The 25,228-nt window shown below is 37.1% G+C and overlaps 2 protein-coding genes across 2 annotated transcripts in view; both read left to right on the top strand.

Annotated features, from left to right (window-relative positions):
- Positions 1-11,815, top strand: part of ccdc40 (coiled-coil domain 40 molecular ruler complex subunit) — a 15,800-nt gene extending 3,985 nt beyond the window's left edge. Inside the window, exons 9-20 of the mRNA XM_016281201.1 lie at positions 846-967; positions 1,047-1,290; positions 1,417-1,599; positions 1,826-2,071; positions 2,267-2,480; positions 2,937-3,106; positions 4,196-4,287; positions 7,921-8,041; positions 8,126-8,314; positions 9,947-10,105; positions 10,491-10,628; positions 11,552-11,815. Of these exons, the coding sequence (XP_016136687.1) occupies positions 846-967; positions 1,047-1,290; positions 1,417-1,599; positions 1,826-2,071; positions 2,267-2,480; positions 2,937-3,106; positions 4,196-4,287; positions 7,921-8,041; positions 8,126-8,314; positions 9,947-10,105; positions 10,491-10,628; positions 11,552-11,671 (1,998 nt within the window). The 3' untranslated portion in view covers positions 11,672-11,815. The remainder of the gene's footprint in view (positions 1-845; positions 968-1,046; positions 1,291-1,416; positions 1,600-1,825; positions 2,072-2,266; positions 2,481-2,936; positions 3,107-4,195; positions 4,288-7,920; positions 8,042-8,125; positions 8,315-9,946; positions 10,106-10,490; positions 10,629-11,551) is intronic.
- A 4,116-nt stretch (positions 11,816-15,931) lies between these two features.
- The window catches only part of LOC107591945 (caspase recruitment domain family, member 14), a 33,664-nt gene continuing 24,367 nt past the window's right edge, over positions 15,932-25,228 (top strand). The window contains exons 1-7 of the mRNA XM_016281244.1: positions 15,932-16,142; positions 17,050-17,187; positions 17,889-18,095; positions 19,089-19,207; positions 20,677-20,829; positions 20,944-21,063; positions 23,384-23,509. Of these exons, the coding sequence (XP_016136730.1) occupies positions 15,932-16,142; positions 17,050-17,187; positions 17,889-18,095; positions 19,089-19,207; positions 20,677-20,829; positions 20,944-21,063; positions 23,384-23,509 (1,074 nt within the window). The remainder of the gene's footprint in view (positions 16,143-17,049; positions 17,188-17,888; positions 18,096-19,088; positions 19,208-20,676; positions 20,830-20,943; positions 21,064-23,383; positions 23,510-25,228) is intronic.

Below are 25,228 nucleotides of genomic sequence, written 5' to 3'. Positions count from 1 at the left end.
CCCCCCCCCCCCCATTTTTACACATTTTATGTAATTTATTCCTTTACTGGCAAAACAGAATTTTCAGCAGCCATTACTCCAGTCTTCCGCATCACATTCTATGCTGATCTGCTGCTCCAGAAACATTTTTTTATTATTATAAACGTTCAAAATATAGTTCAGGATTTATTTCAGGATTCTTTGATGAATAGAAAGTTCAAATAACAGCAATTCTTTGAATTAGAAATCTTTTGTAATATTATACATTTCTTTACTGACAATATGGATCAGTTTAATTCATCTTTGCTAAATAAAAGTATTAAATTTTTCAAATAAAAAATCTGACTGACCCACAGTTTTGAACTGTAGTGTATATATATTAAGTACAAACTGGTGACATTTAAAACAAAATTGTTTGTTTGTAAGGTCTTTAAAACCTTTCATTTTAACTCTTATTTAGTAACTTATTTAATGTATTACATTTATTTAAACTTTGGAAATTTAATTTATGCATTTAGCTGACGCTTTAGCGACTTACAGTGCATTCAGGCTATACATTTTTTACCAGTTCCCAGGGAACACACATACTGGTAAAAAAAAATGTATAGCCTGAATGCACTGTAAGTCGCTTTGGATAAAAGCGTCTGCTTAAATGCATAAATGTAAATGTAAATGTATTAAGAATAAGTTCTGCATACTTTTTACCTCCATTCAAATTCATTTGAGATTCAGAAACTAAATTGGAATTTTAAAAGCCTTCTCAATTAAATTCTGAATGGTGTACAACCCTGCCAGACATATGCTACAAAAAATAACGTTTGTATATGTCACCTGTGGCTATGTGTGTGTGTGTGTGTGTGCTATAGGCGCAGCTAGAATTGGACTCTGTGATTGTTGAGCATAGGCAGTTACTCCAGCAATGGAACAGCAGCCTGTTAATGATGAGGAGGAGGGATGAGGCTTACACTGCCATGCAGGAGGAACTGAGGTGAACACAATGCTCAAGATTGCTGTGTGTGTATGATCCAAATAACAGTATTGATTTGTGCTGATGGTCCCTCCTCCAGGTTGGCCAATGATCAGGTGCGCTCTCTGGACACAGAGATTGAGGGCTACAAAAAGTCCATCACACAGGAAGAAGAGCAGAATGAGCGTCTCACTCTGCGTCTGAACCGGGCCCAAAATGACTGCACCACCTCACGTAAACTTATCGCACATTCCCAGAACCATCAGGAGGTCTTGCAGGCCCAGTATAGCACATATATACGAATGTTGCAGGAGACAGAAAAGACCCTCAGCACACTGCGTGAGGTACTTCATTCATATCAACCTACAGCTCAAATATTTCTCAAGACTGATGTTTGCAGGTTAATGAGCACTGGTCAAAAGCTTTTGTCTTTCTTAAAAGAAATGTTATGTCTATATCTCTTTTTTTAGGACCACAAGGTGCTTCAGTCTGAGCTCAAGGGTCTTAGAAAGCAGATGGAGAAAGAGTCTGCAGTGCGTGTGGATCTGGAAGACCAGATCATGAACAAGCTGCAAGAGCAACTTACTCACAATAATGCAGCAAAGTACTCACGTCGACTGACCGATAAAACTGCAGCGCACAGGAGAGAAAAGGTAGGATGCTGTCAGCTAACCCATAAATGTTCACCACTCATTTTCCTGTTTGACACTGTAAAACTGCTTTGACACAATCAGTATTGTATATAACGCTATATAAATAAAGGAGACCTGACTTGACCACTCAGCGAATTATTTGTCTTAATCATTATCTTTGGATTTTTAGGTGTAGTATGACCTGCATATGTTCAGTTCAAACTTGTGCATTTATGTAATTTCTCAGGAGGCTCAGTTAACTAAGTTAGAGAATGACATCAATGCAGTAATGCTGGAGGGGCAAGAGGCGGCGACACATCTGGATTCTCTGGCTGCATTTCAAGATGAGCTTGAACAAGAAATGAGCCAGCGTCACTTGCTCCTGTCTTCTCGCGAGGCAGAGATGGCTAAACAAGTCACTGATATTGAGCGAAGACAGGCCACAATCAGCATCTACAACAAGAAGATCAAGGATATTGTGTCCAGTACTGGGGTTAGAGCTCACATTTCACAATCACTACATGTTTTAATGTATGGATGTTTTGAATAAGACAGACATCTCTCCTCTCTGATGATGCTAATGATTAATTGCATTTTCAGGTTACTGTATTCAACTCTTATTTCAATTAATTGTAAAGTTACTGTAGATACTGTATATTACAACTTTCCAATGTTTGTGAGAGAGTAGCATGAAGACCTAGGTCCTCTGGAGATCCATGCAGCCACCCTGTCTAAGAAGCTGGAAGAAGTTGGTGCTGAGATTAAAGAGCAGCAGCAGTTGTGGCTCTGGCAGCAGGGGGAGCTAGTGAGATTCACTCAGGAAAAACAGGCCCACAGCTCTTCTGTACAGACCCTACAAACACAACTTACAATACTGCAACAGAGCAAGATCAGGAGAGAGAGTATGCACCACTTTTCACTAACATGTAGTGGTACATTTTATGTGTAATAATTTACTCTTTATCATGTTATTCCAAAACTGTATGTAAGATATTTCAAAGAATATTTAAACTGTTTTTGTCTAAGTCAGTGGGCTCCAAACACTGGACAAAACACTGGACCCCACTGGTTTCATTGTATGGAGAGAGAAAAGGCCGAGACATTTTAAATTTTTTCCCCTATATATCTTCATTTGTCAGAAGAAAGAAAGTAAAACAGGTTTGGAATGACATGAGAGTGAGTAAATAATGAGAACATTTTCATTTCCTGTTGAACTATACCTTAAGTACAATTAATATGGAAAACTCTTTTTGCCATTTGTACAAAGCGAACAAACAAACAAAGTACAAAGTAATAAAATGAGTCTGAGAAATAAATACATTATTGATATCATTCTCTGCATATGTGTGTGTTATCAGGTGAGATGGAGCAGGATCAGCGTGAGCAGGCAGATCTGGAAAAACAGATTAAAGCTCTCATGGCAGACATGGTCAAACTGAACTCCCTGCTCAGTAAGAACAGTGATCTGAATCAAGCCCTGCAGCAGAGCAACAGTCTGATGGAGACAGAGTTCAGACAGAGACTCAAGGTACAACACTACGTGCTGTGTAGCTTCATATTGTGAAAATCAGGGTTTGCCCTTATCCATTCTTTTTTTTTTTTGTATTCTTCTGTTTTTTACTCTTTCCATTTTGTCACCTGTACTGCGTTAGTTTCCAGAGCTCACAGCGTATAGTAAGAAATAACTAATGTTCCTTTGGGATTTCAGTCATTTACTGTATAACACAGGGCAGTTTTTCATCTTTTTAAAGTGTACTAGTAAATACACAAAAGATCAGTAGTAATGTAAATACAACACTATACTGCATTTCCTAATCAATAACACAAATAAAACTTGATAGAATATGTATCAATGAATATTCTAAAGGCTAAACAATTAATTATTTAGCTTCCCATTGTATTTTAGCAGTTATTTCAGCCATGTACACACTGCAGTTAAATTCGGTTGTCACTGCATCTGTGCTTAATCCTTTTCTATACATACAGTTCAGTAATTTACAGGAGTGATAACAGCATTCTACAACAGAATTAACTCAGGCACTAAACAAGTTGCTGTCACCAGCCCTGAAATCTCAAGTCTAGCCCAGGGCACAGCTTGCTGCTAATTGTGGTTTAGATGTAACAGGGTCCCTGCTGGTCCTTAAAATGTCTTAAATTTAATTTTAGAGGCTCAGCAAATATGCTATATAATTGCCGGATTAATGTATGTTTGATTGCTAATATTACTTATATTACTTATAAAAATATCGGATTGAACTGTTGGAAATCATGTTTCTCGTTCACAGCCGTGATGTTTGCTATATGGCAATCATCACAATTTCAGTGTTCCATACACACATGGAACAATTACTTAGGGGATTCACTTTAAATGTGGTTGACACTGATGAAACTTTCCGGTGTGTATGTGGCCTTCATGTATATTGATAATGCAGAGTGGAATTCTATGGCCCTCAAGGTCCATTGTCCTGCAGAGTTTGAATAGGGTTGAAGCTAAATTCTGCAGGACAGTGGACTTCAAAAGTTGAGAAACCCTGATCTAAACAGACATGTAATATTAGTCACATGACTTATTGTTTTATATTATATTATATTATTTGTATCTATCTTGTGTGTGTAGGAGGCCGAGAGGGATTCGGTTGAAACTCAGTTGAAGCTGGAGAGGTTAAATGAAGAGAAAGAGAGACTTATAAACAGCCTAGTGGAGGCAGAGTGAGTTCATGACACTTCGCACACACACACACACACACACACACACTTTAAGGTTCCATTTGTTAGCATTAGTTAACTACATTAGGTAACATGAACTAACAAAAAAAATACAGCCAGTGTTTCCCATATATTGATTTATTTGTTGCGGCCCGCCACAATAGATTTTCCAAAAGGCTTTGACTTCGTTGAATAAACATGAGCACTGCACGTTTCAAAATCAAAACGCGGCACAGGTGTTTTATATGAATGTATCTTTGAAGGGAACCGATTGTCTTCAGAAATGTTTTGATCTCATCTAATCTTTCCTTTAATGCCGTGTAAAGTAGCTTTTATGAGCACAGCGCTGCTTTGTTTACAGCTGTTACCGGGGAAACTGCTAGTTCTGCCACTCCAAAAGCGCCTCCTGTTGGCAGAGAGTTAAATTGCATTTTCAATAAGCCCGTCTGCTGATTTATATTTACATTATATACATATATATTGCCCCGGGGGAAGTGCCGCAACACATAGAGTGTAAGTCTGTGGGAAAAACAGCTCTGGAAAAAAAATTAAGAGACCATTTAAAAATTATCAGTTTCTCTGGTTTTACTATTTATAGGTATGTGTTTGGGTAAAATTTTTGTTTTATAAACTACTGACAATGTTTCTACCAAATTCCAAGTAAACATATTGTCATTAAGAGCATTTATTTGCAGAAAATATCAACTAGTCAAAATAACAAAAAAGATGCAATGTTTTCAGACCTCAAATAATTAATATTAATTTTTAAACATGTGTTGTTTAAAAATGAATAACAACACATATTTATGTTTATACTTATGTTTAAACTTAGGAAGAGTTCAGAAATCAATACATTTTCAATCACAGCTTTCATTGCATGCTCTCCACCAGTTGGGTGACTTTTATGCCAATCCTGGCGTAAAAATTCAAGCAGCTAGGTATCATCCTCTTGATCACATTCCAGAGGTTTTCAATGGGGTTCAGGTCTGGAGATTGGGCTGGCCATGACAGGGTCTTGATCTGGTGGTCCTCCATCCACACCTTGATTGACCTGGCTGTGTGGCATGGAGCATTGTCCTGCTGGAAAAACCAATCCTGGTTGGTTGAACCACCCCCCAGATCATCACCGATCCTCCACCAAATTTCACAGTGGGTTCGAGACACTGTGGCTTGTTGGCCTCTCCAGGTCTCCGTCTAACCATTAGATGCCCAGGTGTTGGGCAAAGCTGAAAATTGGGCTCATCAGATAAGGTCCAATCTTTATGGTCTTTTGCAAACCTCAACCTGGCTCTTCTTTGCTTCTCATTGATGATGGACTTTTTTCTAGCTTTGCATGACTTCAGCCCTGCCCCTAAGAGCCTGTTTCATCCTTGCCGTGCACTTCATACCAGCTGCTGTTTGCTATTCTATTTGTAGGTCACTTCATGTCCTCCTGTGGTTGTTGAGTGACATTGGAATGAGTTGGTGTTCATCCCGGTCAGTGGAGAGTCATTTTTACCCTCTGCCGATCTGTAGTTTTGTTGCCAATGTCTGCAGCTTGACCTTGTTCTTATGAACCACTGATTTTGAAATTTTAAGGATGGAAGAAACCTGATGCTCCCTGTATCCCTCTACCGGTAAAGCCAGAATTGAACCCCACGTTTCCTCACACTAACTTTTCCTTTCAACTCTTTTGGCATGGTCAATAGTTATTATTTGATTCCAATTACTTTTGAGGTACTACTAGCACTGTATTTGTCATCCAGCGGGTCCTATTTCAAGAGGATAGTGATGACCACAGCAGTGGTTTTTATACTTTTCCTCATTAAATAAGATTTGGTTAAGGTGATCACCTAATCAGTACTTCATTAAGCAGAATGAGTTGTGCCTGTGTAGGAATTCAACAGACACTGGAATGGAATGGCTGCCATACATGTAGAGTTTTCACTTGTTTCAGCTGTTGCCATCGGGCAGGCGTTACCGGTGCATTAAAACAAGGACTAGGAGATTTAAAGACAGTTTCTTTCCTAGAGCCATAAACATTATGAACTTCAATATGCATTGACCTCATATATATTCTCAATCTAAATGTTGGTCTTAGTCTAATACAACCCCACCCCCCACCCTCTTCACTTCGAATGCAAGACTTGGTGCAATACACTATTATTGTGCAATATAACTCTTTATTTTTTGTGGCGAATGTAAGTCTTAGTGCAATTCAACTTTTTAATGTTTTGCTTTATGTGTATTATGTGATATATGTTAAAGAGAAGCTATTCTAATTTAATTGTATGTGGTATAATGACATTAACAGGCATTCATTCATTCAGATGCTGATTTAAGAAAAATTTGGAGTGGTCTCTTAATTTTTTCCAGAGCTGTACTTCTAGCATTCATTAATCTTAGTTAATGTTAATTTCACCATTTACTAACAGATTATTAAAATCAAAAGTTGTATCTGTTAATGTTTTTTAATGGACTTGAGCTAACATAAATTAACAATGAACAGTTGTTAGTAACACTTTACAATAAGGTTCCATTAGTTAATTTTAGTTCATGTATTAACTAACATGAACAATGCATTTATTACAGTATTGAATAATCTTAGATAATGTTAGTTAATGAAAATACAGTCGTTCATTGTTAGTTCATGTTAATTCTCAGTGCATTAACTAATGTTAAGAAGTACAACTTTTGATTTTAATAATGCATTAGTAAATGTTGAAATTAATATTAGCTAAGATTAATAAGTGCTGCAGAAGTATTGTTCATGCTTAGTTCATTAACTAAAGTAGTTAACTAATTTTAACTAATGAACCTTATTGTAAAGTGTTACCCAGTTGTTGTTGTTGTTAACCACTCTAGTTGTTAAAAATAAAAAGCATTTAAAAAAACTGCTACTTAATGACATTATACTGTAACTCTTTACTACGGGAGAATAACTAATTTAGGTGATAGATTAGGTAACATTGTTTTATGGAATGAGGTTGAATCCCAGTCAGTTTCCATGTAATGCCAAAATCAACCCTTCTTTTGCGTATTTAAATGGATTTTTTGGTAACTTTGATAAATGATTGAATGCTCCTTTCTCCTGTCCTTTCTATTGTTGTTTAGTGATTTTTGCATTCTTTGGCTACATCAGTTAACAGTTTACTTCTGGTTGTTGTTCTAATGTCTTGCCATTGGATACAGTAAATTCTTGGTTCGAATAGCATAATTATGTTCAGCCACTCTCAGTCTCAGCTTCCATTTAGACCTTTATAAAAATGACCACATTCTAACTTATAAATCATGTACGAACAATTACAATTGTAACAGGACTTAATAGGATACACATTTATCAGAGAAAACATCAGTATTATTCTTGTGGTTTTCACCATATTATTACAATGATTGTAACCTCCACACCTGTTTATTGTAAAGTGCTTCCCAAATTCAAATTAAATGCCTATCTAGAGAACATTTTTGGGCATCATTGGTGATGAGTAAGCAGCTGACTCATATGCCTTTGGCCCAAGAATGCAGTTACGATCACTAGGTCACTAGTTTAGAGGTACAGCTATACATAAAGCCATAATGTATAGAATCAGTATAATAACAGGGCTAAAGAATCAACACTATATTGATGTTTCCACTGTTTTGTGTGTGTGTGTGAAGGCGTCAGATCATGCTGTGGGAGAAGAGAACTCAGCTGATGCGAGAGACTCGCTCTGCCATAGATTCAGACACTGGACAGGGAGACATACGAACCATGAGAGCAGAGATTCACCGCATGGAGGTGTGTGTATAACTTTGTATTTGTGAAAGTAACTTCTAAGTGTGGTTTCAATCTGAATGGATGTTAGGTACTGTATGTGTCCAGGTTCGTTATGCTCAACTGATGAAGCAGCAGGAGAGGTTGTTGAGAGACATGGAGTCAGTGGTGGCCAGACGTGAGACAATAGCTGTTCGGAGTGAGGCTCAGGCACGTTCTGACCATAAACAACCCACACACAATGACTATCACAACACTCTCCAGAGCCTCCGCAGAAAGATTCTCCAAGCAAAGAAGGTGTGTCTGTATCAAGGTTATTATAATTTAGACATTTTATATTAGTTTTTATTTTATTTAAAATATATAATTTATTTATTCATTTCGTTTATGATACTTTCCACTTTATACATAATTAATTTTACTACATTTCTACATTCAGTTTCCTTGTTCTACACTTACATTCTAGTAGAATTACTAACGTTAACAGTTTCTGGAAAAAAAATTCTGGGATACTTGAGTGTGATTGGTCAGTGGTGGCAATCAAAATATTACAAAATATTTTTGCATAACTGATAAACTATATAATTGACCATTGTCTCAGGCAACTGATTTTCTTTGTAGATGTATGCTAGCTTTGGGTTTTGAACTCAAATTAGTATTTACTATAATAATAAGTAACAATAATTTATGTAATAAATGGGATAATTTCAAGAAAAGTTTTGGATATTTTCGTGGATATTTTTAGTTATCTTTGAGCCATGAAAATTTAGTTTTGTTTAGTTTCTTTTGCTTTTTTTCTTAAAAATATTTTAGTTTATATATTTAATTGTAGTTAATTAAATGTTTTTTTTTTTTTTACTTTTTGTTTTTAGTTTTCAGTTTGGTTTTAGCTAAAGGGGTCATGAACTATCTTGTATATGATTTTGTACTGTTCTCTGATGTCCACTTATGATGTTATCAATATTTTTACATAAAAAAACATCACAATTTAGAAGTAATAGGCTTTAAAATTTTCTGTCATGTTTTGACCCCCCTCAATGAAATGCTCCGTTTGAATAGGTGTGGCGGATTGTAGACTCAGAAGTAAACACCCACTGGTATGATTGACTAACAGTTGTGCATGTTTGACAGCCTACATCCTTCATAGACATATGCTGCTGTGATTTAAGTCAAAAACGCATAAATACTGCATATCAAACAATCTGTAATAACAGGCAAAGCAATAGTGACCACGTAATAAAAACAGCACTCACACCTGTATGGTGCGATATTACTGTCGGATCCAATATAGTCAGCACAGCATCCTCTATTAGTTCAATCTCCTGTGCGAATTGCGCTTTGTTTGTAAACGATTCCATGGTAAAATGAAGTGAACAAAGGACCAAGTTCTTAGTGATACAGCCTGGATCTTCATTAAAAATAAAGTTCATCCATTCTTTTCTAATGTTGGTATCAGAAGGAAGACAATGCACAGATCATTTTTGGTTTCTGCATAGCATAGTCCTGTGTTTGCCTCTCTCATTATTTACTGTACACTACTGCATCGGTGGGCAGGGCTAAACAGGCAGTGATCTAGAAGCAGGTGTTGATCTTCTGCGGAGGTGGTGTTTGTTTAGCCACACTATTACGTCATAAAGTGGCACATTCCACAACCTGTTGTTTTGGCAGATTGGCTTCAATTTAAGCTGTTTTTAGACTAACGAGAAAGTTTTGAGTTCTGAAACTTACAGGATGTTTTTATTGTACAATGACCTCTTATATGTCAAAAGATCAAGGGAATTTTGATTTCTCATTTCATGACCCCTTCAATAATAATCACCTTGTGCATATGACCTGTTTCTTGTAGTTTTCATTGACAAAATGAATTTAGAGACTGTTTTATCTGTTATAAATAACTAGCTTTGCCTTGTTTACTATTTGTGTGTCCAGCAAGCAGAAGAATGTGATGGTGTTATAGCTCAACTTGAGGAGAGGCAGGGCTCTATGACCTCCAGCCTCCGAGACAAACGTATGCATCTCAATGACCTGCAGAATACCAGAGCGGTTCTCACCCAGGACCTCAGCACACTACAAGAAACCAAAGAGAGAGTCAGTGCATCCACCAACAGAATACATCACGCACTTGCATACTGGACATTCAGTGGTGCCTACTGAACCAGTTATATTATATTTAAATCAAGCTGTGTAGGGCGATTTTACTCCACATGCAAGTCACATCAGAGCAGCAAGTGTACTGTATGTTTGCATAGACTTTTATTTCCACAAGAACCACAATCGCAGGAAACAACATTTTGCACTCTTGAATGTTTATTCAATACAAACACTTGTTTAAGACATCAACACTAGTTGGCATGGTTTGCAAGGGGAATTTAGATGTACTGTAGGTTCTAACCATTTAAGTTTAATTTATGTTTCGTAACTCTGTGCCGATTATGTGGCATCACCAAAGGTTCTCTGCCCTTTTTTCCCCCAGAACTTGTCTCGTCTGCCCGTGCTGCAGGGTCGGGCGAAACACTTGCAGGCTGTTAAGGAGGGACAGTATGCTCCGGTGACCAGTGGAGACACGGCATTGGAGCTGGCTACACAGAAACAGGAAGAGCGATTGAAAATGGTTAGTGCAAAATCCACTGAATATTCTCTGATAAAGTAAATTAGGCAGAAATCCTTGGTACATCTCATGTTATATGGTCTAGCATGCAAAGCTAGTTGTAGACCCAAAATTCACTTAATGATTTTAATGATGTTAATAATGATGATGCAATGACTTCTAAATTAACCCTCAAACAAAACTGAATGCTATATAACTGAGAAGCTCACGGAAACCTTAAACATTTTGTGTTATTATCAGTAGCTGAAGTGGAACCAGTGTAGCAAAGTGGAGAAAAGCAGAAGCTAGTGATTTCACAAACCAATAAACAAGACTAATATTAAAGGGGTCATATGATGCGATTTCAAGTTTTCCTTTCTCTTTGGAGTGTTACAAGCTGATTGTGCATAGATAAGATCCCTGAAGTTGTGTGTGTGTGTGTGTGTGTGTGTGTGTGCGTGCGCAAGCGAGCGAGAGAGAGAGAGAGAGAGAGAGAGAGACACACATCAAAGTGGAGTCAGCTGTCTTAACCGTGGCTTGTGTACTGCAAACACATACCAGCTTCATCACTGTGTCTGTCAAGAGACTTTGTTCCCCTTTCAGGCTCTGTCTTTACATTTATTTTGAAAGATGAAGCTCGCGATTATGGAAAGGGGTGTAACATTTCCGCCGAGTGCTTGCGGTGTTCGGCCAATCACAATACACTGGGTCAGCTGGCCAATCAGAGCAGACTGCACTTGTCGGAAGGAGGGACTTTGTAGAAAACGAAGCGTTTGAGAGAGGCGGGGCATAGAGGACTTACAATAATGTACAGTATTTGAAAAATAATGTGTTTTTTGAACATTAAAGCATGTCAACATATTCTGTTACACCAAATACACAAAATAATGATCTTTAAAAAAAGCATCATATGACCCCTTTAATTCCTTTCTGCACTCTTATCTCAGATCAGCTCCATTCTCCAGCATTTGGCTGAAGAAGAGTACTCTCAGCATCACAGCGCCCTCCACAGGATCAACCTCACAATGGCAGAACACCTACACAGTGGATTTCAGGACAGCCAGTGACCACAGAAATATGTATTGCATAAAATAAAAGTAATGTATGTACATACATGTTTGGCAGTTGTTGGCCTGGTCAGTATGAGGTCTGTTTTATTATGACAAATGTAGAGAAGGTCAGAGATACGGATACTGAATGTCTGTTATTGTAAGCACCCTTTTATGAAACTTTTATGATGTCATTAGATATAGCGAAAAATCTTTTAAACTTACTTTACTGTATCAATGTACACAGTTGCAACTATATTCTCTATAAAGGCATTGTGATGGAGTGTCTTAAATTAATTCTTTTTAAAAGTTTTCTTTTAATAAATCAAATTCATAGCATACATAGAAATATACTAAGCTTTGATTTTTCACAAGGTAATTGGAAGATTTGTTTCATTTTTCTGTAACAGTGATGTGTGTAGCTACTTAACTATACTTTTAAGTACAGATTTGTCTCTAGAAATTAGCTATATCTGACAAAAACTACACTTAGGGACAACTACTTGACTACATTAGTTACTTTATATTACTTAATAACATTAATAAGTAATTAATGTGAATATAAGTCATTTTATTAAAACAACATACGTCAAGTGGCGATGTGAAATTCCATTTATGTGAACAATTGTGTACATGTGTATAATGACACTTGTACAGTGGAGTCTTCAGGCACATAATAGCACCACAAGTTTTATTAGACTCCTGCTCTAATACAGCAGGAGTCTTGTTTCAGTCATACACCTAACCCTTCATTCAGTTAATTTTTAATTTACTAGACTTTCCTTGCAAGATACTGCACATAGTCATACACTGAATAACCAAAGTTGCCATTTCAAAAACAAAAAACATACTCTGCTTAAAAGATTAGCTAAGAAGAACATCCTGGAGGGTTTATGCTGGTTAGTGATGGTCTACCAATCAACCAGACAAAGCGATGCAAAAATGTACAATAAATCAGATGGTCAACCAGGATGATCATTCTGGTAATCCTGGTAGAATAAGGTTGGTTAGCAAGTAAATAAGCCTAGAGGGAACATCAGCATCCAAAATACAACCTACAGTGGCCTCAAAAATTATTTGGTCATTTGACCTTCTGGTCCTCCTCAGTTGTAGAACACCTGAAATGAAGCTTTTTTTTTTTCTCAGTAAAATCGATGTAATATTTTTTCATTCAATAATATTATTAATAGTATTTTGAGAGAATTTATTATACTAATTAATATTTATAAAATAATTATGATCCACTAAAAATAATGCAATGTTTTAATTATTTTTAATGAATGCAGTATTTCAAGTTAAAATAGAGGCTAGGCCTTTAAAACCTGATTTTTAAGGCTATCTGGTGAAAGTAAAAAAGAAAAACATGTAATGCCATAGTGTAACTACTAGATAAGTGTATACTGTATAGCTCCCATAGAGACGCTTGTCAAGTCCTTAGTTGTTTTTATACATTATTACTTACTTTTATTAGATTGTGGATTTGAATATATATTGACAAAGATATTTTTTGTCAAGGATTTGATTTGATTTGAATTTTTTTGAAATGGTGATTTGAAGTGTCAGGGTTTGCATAATTAAAGTCAAAACTGAACATTGTGTTAGAAAAAGAACACACGGAAAGCATTTTCTTACTAATTAAATTTGATTCGAAATTGAATAAAAATGCAATCATTCAATCATAACACTTTATATTATAAACTTTTTGGAATTAATTAATTAAAAAGCTAGGTTTGCTTGTTTATGTTTATTTATTTATTTATTTTTGATCAAAATTGAATGAAGAACACCAGAGGGTTAAGCCATACTTAAAATCATTAATAAATTCTAATTAAAGTTATAAACAAATGATGCTAGACCTTTTTTCAGAAATAACAAAAACAAAAAAACAATTTTCGCAATTAATTTTGCCTGGTCAGATTATGATTTTAATGGAATTTTGAAGTTATATCTTCTAACTTTCAGAACGTATGCATGCCATTTCATATAATTGCTGAAATTTTGTTATGCATTTTTAATTGGTGTAAGTTTACGAACATTATTAAGAGCCACATAGTGCTGGTGACTAGTTAAGGTGAATATGTGTTGCTTTGAGTAAGGCTGTGAGTCAATCTCAAAATTAATTGATTCTTCAATATCTGAATCATTGGAATTCTAATCAGAACAGCCCCTGGCCGCGTTTAACATTATTGATTGAGGACCCAAAACAACTGATATTTTGATTAATTTTAGAGACTCGAATTACATTCATCAAATTGATTCGTTTAGATTCGTTCCAGTACCTGGTGGCGACCAGTGAGTGACTTTGAATCATTTAACGTTACGGATTTATTCAAAAACACTTGAATCGTACACAGCCGTAGCAGCGCTACCTCACAGATTTTAAAAGCATGGCAGCTAACGAACATATTTCACTAAACATGAAAATCGCAACTTTGGAACAAGAGGAAGAGGATCAGTTGAGCATCATCATTAAAGGCAATAAAAAAGGTGTAGACAAAGTACTCGTTTTAAACAATGCTTCATTGCAGAGACCACTGAGGCTTTTCCAAGATATAGCCTATTGTGTGCTGTCACGAATTCGGTCCATGGACTTCCGTTTATTCACCACCAGAGGTCACCCTTTCCATTACATTGACTCTCGCACAACACAAACTGTTGCATAGCACCCCGGACTACATATCCCATCATTCTTTGCATGATTTGAACACTGCACTGATTGCACTCATTGCACACAGCTGTTTCTAATCACCTCACTCACTATATAACACCCACTCTAACCACCTTTCTCTGCTGAGTATTGTTTAGCCTGTACCCCTTTCTGAGTCTCCGTGGTTTCCTTGTTTTGCCTTGCCTGTTTTTGCGGTTTCTGATCTTTGCCTGTTTTCCTGGATTTCTCCCTCTCGTCTCGCCCCTGTGATTCTGTCTGCCGATCGGTGACCTACGCTAGCCCTAGGACTATTCTTGTGTTTTTGCCCGCCAGATACCTGTTTGCCATTGTTCGACCCTGCCTGTTATACCATGTCTCTTGAATAAAAGCTTGCAGATGGATCCACACGTCTCACGTCTCGTCAGCCCCGTTACTTGTGCTTAGCGCTTACTAAGTATAAGCATGTATTTATTTCAGTAGGAAATGTTAGTATGACTCGTCATTGATTCTAATCAAAGAAGTGTAAATTACTTCATATTTGCCGTCATTATCCACTGGAACTCTATTTGTCATAATCAACAAGCTGCGTGTCGTAGTTTGACGTAGATAATTGCATAGGTATTTGGGTTTGTTTGTTTGGGCTTCTTGGGTAAACCATATATGTATTTATTACTGTATGTTAAAGAGCAGAAACTCAAAGAATGTGGATGCATGTGCGTTTCTTCTTAATGCTGGAATGTTGCACACGTCACTATGTCATTGTGCTAAACCAGTTTGGGAGTTTTATCTAGTAATTTGTTGTTCCTTTTTTTTTTGACAGACAGTTTGACAGTAAAAAATAAATAATAATTTAAATAAATACATAAAATAAAAAAATTAATAATAAAAATAAATAAAATAAATTCTCCGGCACATTCATTTGATAGTGAAACGCCAGAAGAAAGTCACTTACAGACTGTTGTCATAAAAGTGACATAAGCAGATTTTGCATTTCAACACCATCATACCTTAGAAAAGGCAGATCAGCAAAGGATGTAAATGCTGTGTTTGCATGTGACATGTCATTTCCCATAAACCTCAGAATCCCTCTTTCATTTCCCTTTTTCCTGCTGGACTTTGTACCTGTTCACAGCTTTATTCATTTGTTTTAGATAGGAAGAACATGCTTGACTCACACTAGATGAGCGGATGGGAATGTGTTTTGGTAGATTCATTCATTGTGATTTGCTTTGTAAATAAAATATCTCTATTGCTTTAGTGAAAAATGGTAATCTGAGCAACACAACTATGTAATCTAATTCAACCAATTCCCTAGTGAAAATAAACAGTTCGTAATATCAGAGATCTTTAAGTATGTTTTATAAGGGGAAATCCACACCTGATCTGTGTGTGTGTTGTCGGGAAACCTCTCCTTGTCTTTCAGGTTTCCTCACACACCTGTGAAGAGGGTGGAGATTTATCTGAACTTCTCTTTACAATCTCACTGCTTCTCATTTCTCATTTCATCTCTGTTGTGTTTATGTCTGCACTGGACTTGTTTCTTTTTATTGTAGTTAGTTTTTTTTTTGTTACTTTTATAAAATCCTCTGTATTTATGTGTTTGGCAAATAGTCTGATTTAGGTAATTCAGCATGGCTGAGAGTGTCCTAAATACTCCGGACCTGAAGGATCTGGAGGAAGAAGAATTGTGGGATCTTATCAACGATAACCGCCATGCCATCTCTCTTGGTGTCCGTCCCTGTGTTCTCATCCCTTACCTGCGACAGGCACGGGTCCTCACAGACTTGGATGAGGATGAGATTCTCACCTGTCTCAATTTTACCAACCGCGGCATGAAGACAAGTAAGAAATATACCAGCGCATGGGAAAAGCAACACAAAGTATCGCTAATTTTTTCACGCTAAAAAGATTCAATTTTTAGCTTAAAAAGTTACTAAATACTAAAATATATTTAATGGAAATGGAAATGATGATATTTTTGTTCCTCCAGGATTGAAGATCTGTTTTGGGTTAGAGCGGTCAAAGTGAAAATGACCAGTTATTGGAATATTTGGGTGGTTTCTTTCAGAAAAGTGAGCAAGCTTACAGGACACATGGGGAAATATAGATTAGCTACAGATAGATAGGTCAGCTAGATCAAAGGTTATGCTGATAAAATTCCAAGAAGACCTTCCGTTTTTGAAAAGGCAAGAGCGAGAGAAATAGAAAGAGGAGCTTGTAAATTAAAGGAATAATTAGCCATAAATGAAAATTCATTATTGTCATTATTTATTTACCCATATGTTGTTCCAAACCTGCTGTATGTAATTTTTCAGTGTAATACAAAAGTAAACAATTCTTGCCATTCAATGTCATTTCATAGTGACCAACGCCTGCCACAGCTCCAAAAAGGACAAACCATTTCATAAAAGTAATTCAGAGACTATTTAAAAAATAAGTCATATGCTTTGTGTGATTAATATAATTTCTAGTTCAAAAATGGCTCATTGTGTTCAGTTACTACATATATAAGAACCAATGCAATATTAGAATCAGTAATGTCAACACACATTTTTGAACCAGGATGAAAAAAAAATGCATACGGGTTTGGAATGAAATGAGGGCGAGTAAATAATTTCCATTTTTGTCTGAACTATTCCTTTAAGGAACACTTGAAAGTTGGTTGATTGTATCGGAAATAAACATTTCTGTTCAATGTTTCTTATGGTATGTACGATGTAATGTCTGAAACGTAAATCTTTTTATGCAGGTCACATGATTGACTTGTTACATGTACAGGGTCATAATGGTGCAATGGCTCTGCTTGAAAGTCTGATGATTCATTACCCTGTTCTCTACACAAGGATTACCGGCCGCCAGCCCAGCATTGAGCCTTCAGGCTTCAGCGGTCAGTGCACTTTTATCCTACTTAGATTCTGATCATGCATTCAAGCATACCCAAAACCTGAGGGTGATATGGTGTAGTAGTGAAAATCTGAGCTGGTAGCTGCAAGGTTGCAGATCCGAAGCCCAGCCTCCTGATCTAGACTCTTAAACTGTCACTAGGCCAGAAATGTTTTGATGCCGGTTCAGTTCAGTTTTCTTCTAAAAGCTGATAAAGTATTCATTAACATTTTGATATTTTTTACTAATAAAAAAGAACAGTTTGACTGTTGTTTTTTATTAATAGTTTGTTTTATGTTAAGCAAGGTTTGTAACGCAAGTGACATATTCTCCTAGATCAGGGGTGCCCAACCCTGCTCCTGGCCATCGACTGTCCTGCAAAGTTTAGCTCCAACTCGAATCAAAGACACCTGCCTTTAATGTTTAAGTGATCCTGAAGACCCTAATTAGTTGCTTCAGGTGTGTTTGATTAGGGTTGGAGCTGAACTTTGCAGGACAGTCGATCGCCAGGAGCAGGGTTGGGCACCCCTGTCCTAGATAAAACAAATACATTATATAATTTATTCATTTATTTTTTTGTTCAATAAAGATCTCTCAGACAAACATTAAACAATGTAACCCCAGTGACAAGTGAATTTTTTCATGACTGATGTTTGTCACCATATTCAAGGCTCATTTGTAAAACCTTGCTTCTGTGCTTACCAGGCCTGATAAATTACACTGAGTTGACGGAGTACTTGGTTCGTGCAGTGAGCAGTATGCAGACAGAGCTACATGTGGCACGGCATGAGGCTGCGCGGCTGCAAGCCAGATGTTGTGAGCTGCAGGGGAAACTGGAACAGGCCCAACAAAATAATAAAGAGCTCAGCCAGATGCAGGGAGAGCATGCACGACTGCACAGTCACCTGGATGGTGTGCACAACATAGCTTCACATCAGTGTGCCAAACTTTTGTTTAAAAAATCATTAGCAAACATATATAATGCAATTTATGTACATTCAAATCTGAATATATTTTAAAATTAAAAATGAGGTGTTATGAAATTCAATTCAATTAATTACTCACCCTCATGTCGTTCCAAACCCATAAGACCTTCATTTATCTTCGGAACACAAATTATGATATTTTTGATGAAATCCGAGATCCGAGAGCAACGGAACAACCACATTCAAGGCCCAGAAAGGTAGTAAGGACATTGTTAAAATAGTCCATGTGACATCAGTGGTTCAACCTTAATTTTATGAAGCTACTAGAATACTTTTTTTGTGCAAAGAAAAGAAAAATAACGACTTTATTTAACAATTTCTTCACTTCCGTGTCAGTCTCGCGCATGTGTGTGGTCCTGCTAATGCAGGAGCTGGAGTTCTGAAGTAGAACCCAGATGCGCTGCGCCTTGTTTGCAAGCAGAGGAATGCACACGCATGTGTCGTGTTACTGTCATGAACGCATGTTGAAGACTGACACGGAAGAGAAGAAGAATTTGTTGAATAAAGTTGTTATTTTTGTTTTCTTTGCGCACAAAAAGTAGCTTCATAAAATTAAGGTTGAACCACTGATGTCACATGGACTATTTTAAGATAATAGTCCTTACTACCTTTCTGGACTTTGAACATGGTAGTTCCTTTGCTGTCTATGCAGGGTCAGAAAGCTCTTGGATTTCAACAAAAATATCTATAAATATAAATATTATATCTATAAAAATATTTCTATAATATAAATATATAGAAATTATGTTCCGAAGATGAACGAAGGTCTTACGGGTTTGAACGACATGGGCGTGAGTAATTTTAAGTGTTAACATTTTTACATTGTTGCGTTTTAATTATGCACTTCCGAACAATGTTATTGCACAGTCAGTGTTTCTTTGTCTGTGTTAAGACTAATGTCTGGTTGTCTTCTGTGCAGGTTTAAACAGGGAACTGTTAAAACTGAAAGATGAGAAATGTGATCTCTATGTCAGATATACCACAGCTCTTGAGGAAAAGTCTGCAACTATAGTACGCAACAGAGACCTGCAACTGGAGGTAAGGAACCATTATGTGTTTGTATGATTGCTTTCTACTTGGACTGTAGGTACCATTCAATAAGTTATAATAAAATGATTGTCTCATTCATATTACGTGTGTTTGTGTGCCTGACAGAGAACATAATTCCATAAGCAGTTGGTTTGGAGGAAGGGGTTTGTGTGTATAGCATTTTTTAAATTCTGTAACGTGTCTTACAAATGAAAACAAATCAAATGTTGAATTTTACTTGTTGAAAAAACATTAGATCAAGTTTTCATCATTACTAATGTAAAAATTATCCTGATATTAATTTAGTTTTTTTGTATTTTATGGTGCTCATGAAAAACCTTCCTTTCGATAACGTAAAAACTCCAAAAATACCAGACAAGTGTTTTAATGGCTTGCCTTATTAAATAGATAAGGAACATAGCGTTAGTTTAGTTGTAGTTAAATATATGGAACGTATTACATAGCATGCATATTTTTATATTAATAGTGGAGATCAGTTTTGTTCTATTTGGTTTAATCTGACCAAATTTGTTTTGAGTGTTGCAAGCAGTGGTGGAAAGAGTACTGAAAAAATATACTCAAGTAAATGTACCATTACCTTCCAAAAAAATGTAGTGTGAGTAGAGTAAAAGTACTTGTCCAAAAAACTACTTGAGTAAGAGTAAAAGAGTAGCCTATTTAAAAGTACTCATGAGTATTGAGTAGTGAGTACTAAGCTGTGGATTCTACCCCCTCATAATAAACGCTGTACACTGCAATTTATACATTTTAAAAACGTTGTACATTCTGTGATTCACATTATCTTATTTGATAGAAGAGTATCTATCATCCAGCAGTTTTAATTTTGACTGCCAACTCTTTAAAATACATCAAAACAGCACGGAAACAGTATTCAGTTGAAGAAAAGATGATTTCACAGCGCGCATCACGCGCTCAAACTCATCAAAAGTCAACAAGCAACAACGACTTATCCAAGTGACTGCTGCAGAACGCACACGAGAGAGAGACGAGGCAGCGCAGATCATAAGTGAGTGGGGAATTTACCGAACGTGGCACTTGCGGGAGTTAACACTGTATGCAATACTCGCAATCTCACACCAAATTTCAGGCCGTGTAGATGGGCAAGCATAACCTATATACAAATCATTTAGTAAGCAGAAATCCGAAATTTACCTTAACATATCAAGTTAGAGGAAGATGTGACTGAACTACTTAATTACTGTAACGTGAGTATTTGTAATTCGTTACTTCACACCCCTGTTTGCAGGGTAATGAAGTTTTAGCTATTAATTTACAAGAAACCTGAACTGTTTTGCTTAGCATTTTTTGCTACATTAAAATTAACTTTAACTTTAGCCAGGGTAAAAAAGAAAAAGAAAAACTACAGTATAATCAATACAACAAAAACAGTAATGCTGGGTTGTTTTCCAAAAAAATCCAGGGCATACAGAAATCTCTTCTCCTCACCTCTTCTCCAGATTTCCCAGCTGCAGCATGAGTTAAAGAAGGCACAGAAAGAGACAGACTTTGAGAGGTGGCGTTCCTTGAAGAATCCCAGTGACACACAGAAGCTCAAAGCGGAGCTCAATGCTGTACGCGCAAAGTTACTGGAGACTGAGACGTTGTTCCCAGTAAATGAAAGACTCATTTTCATAGCAATATAACAAGTCAACAAATTTTGGGACTCCATCTTATCTGATTAACTTTTCACAGTAAAGCTGTCTGTCTCTGTCTATTTCAATCAGGTACAGCAGGATATACTGGCCCATGATTTAAAGGAGGTTGAGAACAGAAGTTCAGAACTTGCTGAGGAAGTCAGCAGGCTGAGTGAGGAGAATATACGACTCCAGCAAGAGAAAGAGGAGGTAAAACTGGTCCTTCCTTAACCTTAATGTTGTTTTTGTATTTCAAAATGTTGTACTTTGTATAGAACTTTTATATTATAATTTTTCTTATAATTTTTTCTTTTCTTATTAGTTTATTAGGTCACTGATCTCATAACAGTTAACACGTTGATTTGAACACTTTTTAATTGTACAGATTTTTAAACATTCTCAAATGATAAATCAGTAAAAAAAACAACAACAAAAAACAGTTGTAGCGGTTTTTTGTTGGTTTTACACAAATCACAGCGAAAATGTTTTCTACTGTGTAGATGAAATTAAAGCTGAATTAAAGCAGTTCTGCAAAGAAGAGTGGGCCAAAATGCCACCAAATATATATTCCTCCAAATATATATATATATATATATATATATATATATATATATATAAATTCAGTTTTGAATAAATTATCCTTACAGCATCCACAACTAGCAACACTGGAATGAGTAGCACTAAGAAACACATATAGTTCAAGGTGACTTTTATTTATCATACATTTTTGAATAAGTATTGATTATAAAAGAGTAGCATTGAGTGAATATATATATATATATATATATATATATATACTGTATATATATATATATATATATATATATACACACACACATACATACAGTGCTGCTTGAAAGTTTGTGGAATTTTCTATATTTCTGCATAAATATGACCCTGAAAGTAGACAAAGAGAATCCAATCAAACAAAGGAGACAAAAATATATACTTTGTCATTTATTTATTGAGAAAAATGATCTTGTGTTAAATATTTGTGAGTGGCAAAAGTATGTGAATCTTTGCTTTCAGTATCTGGTGTGACCCCCTTTTGCAGCAATAACTGCAAGTAACGTTTCTTGTAACTGCTGATCAGTCCTGCACAAAGGCTTGAAGGAATTTTAGCCCGTTCCTCAGTACAGAACCAATTCAACTCTGTGATGTTGGTGGGTTTCCTCCTATGAACTGCTTGCTTCAGGTTCTTCCACAAAATTTCAATTGGATTAAGGTCCGGAATTTGACTCAGTAATTCCAAAACATTAACTTTGTTCTTCTTTAACCATTCTTTGGTAGAACGACTCGTGTGCTTGGGGTCGTTGTCTTGCTGCATGACCCACTTTCTCTTGAGATCCAGTTCTCGGACAGATGTTCTGACATTTTTCTTCAGAATTTGCTGGTATACTTCAGAATTCATTGTTCTAACGATGGCAAGCCATCCTGGACCAGATGCAGCAAAACAAGCCCAAACCATGGCACTACCACCACCATGTTTCACAGATGGGATAAGGTTCTTATGCTGGAATGCAGTGTTTTCTTTCTCCAAACATAACGCTGCTTATTTAAACCAAAATGTTCTATTTTGGTCTCATCCATCCACAAAACATTTATCCAGTATTCCTCTGGCTTGTCCACATGATCTTTAGCAAACTGCTGATGGGCAGCAATGTTCTTTTTGGAGAGCAGTGGCTTTCTTCTTGCAACTTTGCCATGGACACCATGGTTGTTCAGTGTTCTCCTGATGATGGACTCATAAACATTAACATTAGCCAATATGAGAAAGGCCTTTAGTTGCTTAGAAGTTAGCCTGCAGTCCTTTCAAACCTAGTGGACTTTTACATGTCTTGCTTTTAGAGTGATCTTTGTTGGTGAACCACTCCTGGGGAGAGTAACAGTGGTCTTGAATTTCCTCCATTTGTACACAATCTGTCTGACCGTGGATTGGTGGAGTCCAAACTCTTTGAACACCTCTGAACAGATGGACTCTAATTTCCCCTTCAAATTAACAGCTAATCCTAGAGATCCACATACTTTTGCCACTCAAAGATATGTAATATTGTTTTATAATTTTCCTGAATAAATAAATGACAAAGAACATATTTTTGTCTCACTTGTTTGTTTGGGTTCTCTTTTTCTACTTTCAGGACTCTTGTTTGAAATTTTGATTATGATTTGTCATATTTATGCAGAAATATAGAAAATTCTAAAGGGTTCCCAAACTTTCAAGCGGCACTGTATATGTACATATATAACAGCTAAATAAATAAATGGATTGCTAGAGAATTTTTTTTTTTGCAGTTTAATTTTGCAGTAAAGTTGAACAGTTTGGCTAAGGTAAAAGTGTATTTAGATGGCTGTGTTAATTGTTTTTGAGAAGTGTGTCAAATTGACTGAAAAAAACTGTTTTGTTGTTGTTGTTGTTTTACATCTAGTGTCTCTGTCCCTTTACCTCTTTTCCTTAGGTTTTTTTCTTTTAAATGTCCATATTCTTTCTATCACCCTTCTTCTCACCATGCTTCCCTTTCACCTTTTTTAGTTCCTAGAAGAGAAGGACTGTTTAGCCCTGGAGGTGGAGAAGTTGACTGTGGACTGTGAGATGTATCAGCACAGGAGTACACTGTTCCATAATCAGCTAGAAGAGGTGCAGGCAGAGAGAGACAAGGTCAGTAAAATCAGTGCCTATAATGAACAAATATCATATTCATTAGGTCATTAAGTCCTAAATAAGTTTTTAGATTCAACAATGAGATCAGTTTATACAGTTCAATAAACTGTCAGTTCCCTTTCAAGGGACCAGGACCAGGGTCTGAGGTACCTGTAGAAACTCGTTGAATTCTATTGGTAGACAGCAGTCCTATGAAGTTACATGGAATGCCTGTGCATATAAAATGATGCCTGCATTACACATCATCAGCTTTGTTGTCTTTAGGAGACCATTTTGTTTGTAGCGTTTGAAGATAATTTATAGCTAACATTTCAGAAAGTGTGCACCAACTTGCCCGCAATTCATTTCTAAGTCTCTGGTGTGATTTTCTTGGGAGTGGAGAACACGCATTCAGCTCTTGAGGGGGCTGGATGTGTTCACTGCAACAAGTTTGCAGTTAAGAAGCTCTGCCTCCTCTTGGCCCTCTTCTCAGGGTTATAGGGGCCAAGCATATGCCATCTGCCATCTGCAGTTCAGGCCCCGCGTCTGCCGAGGCAGTGTGGTGGCTTTGATCATGGGGATCACTGGTGGAGCTGGCAGAGGAGTTTAATAAGTGGGTTTCCCTTTCTCAGACTTCTCCTGCCAGCTCCAGAGCTCTCATGCTGGATCTAGAAGGCCACTCTTCTGATTCGGCTAGGAGCATGTTGCTGGCTGCATCAATTCTCAGGAGTTAGATGTATTGGGAGTGGATGATGTTGAAAATATCAGTGAGTCTCCTCCCTCTGCTAGCCAAGCATATAAGGAGTTACTAAATGTTATGACTTATGACACAGCCAGGCTGCGTTTAGCTTAGTCGTGTGAAAAACAGGAAATCTCTCGTGGCAAACTCGGCAAGCGATTCCTTGCAGGTCATAACCATTTCTCCCCTGTCAGCCTTCCATTCCTCCCAGACCTTCACACAGAGATGACAAGGTCATGGAGAAACCTGTTGCTTTACAGGCCATGTCAGGTCACCTCGAGGGTGGTGGGCAACTTGTATGAGGCGATGGATCAGGCTGATGGGGCCCTGCACACAATGGAAGTGTTGCAGGTCCTCCAGGCTGAACTGCACAGAGATCTGGACCATGGTAAGGGATTGTCTTATGAGGCTGTCGCTGAACTGCACCGGACCACAGATTTAACTCTTCGTGCCACCTAGACAGACCCCCACTATCATCAGCTGCTCTATCGTGGAGAAAGAAAGAAACTTTGTGCAGATGGGCAGCTAATAGTATAGATGTATGGAATAGAGCTTGGTGAATGAGGGTTATGATGGACAGTTTTCAAAGTTTCCCACTCTCTGATTTGGTCACCCTCCCCAGTCGTTCATCTTGGGGTTTAAAGTAGAGGTATATGCTCCCCTATGGATGGGTTGCTTTCAATAGACCTCTTAACTAGAGTTGAACACTCAGACTGTAGCCTCGGACTCAGATAGAGGTGGACTGTAATGTGGTGATGCAATGAAGTCGATGTGTAATGCAGATGCTTTTTATTATGCACAGGTACGCCATGTGACATCATAGGATTGCCGTCTGCCAATTTGGCATGTTTCTACACATGCTGCAGACACTGGTCATGCTTGGGAGCTGTCAACACCATAACACAGCATCTTATTCACATCACTGGGAAATGGGTTATATACATAACCCTAAGACATTGGTTCTCAAACCTGTCCTGGAGTACGCCCAGCCCTGCACA

This window comes from Sinocyclocheilus grahami, unplaced genomic scaffold (assembly GCF_001515645.1).
Source record: "Sinocyclocheilus grahami isolate Dianchi unplaced genomic scaffold, SAMN03320097.WGS_v1.1 scaffold148.1, whole genome shotgun sequence".
Lineage (NCBI taxonomy): Eukaryota > Metazoa > Chordata > Actinopteri > Cypriniformes > Cyprinidae > Sinocyclocheilus > Sinocyclocheilus grahami.
This window is presented reverse-complemented; position numbering and strand designations above follow the sequence as displayed.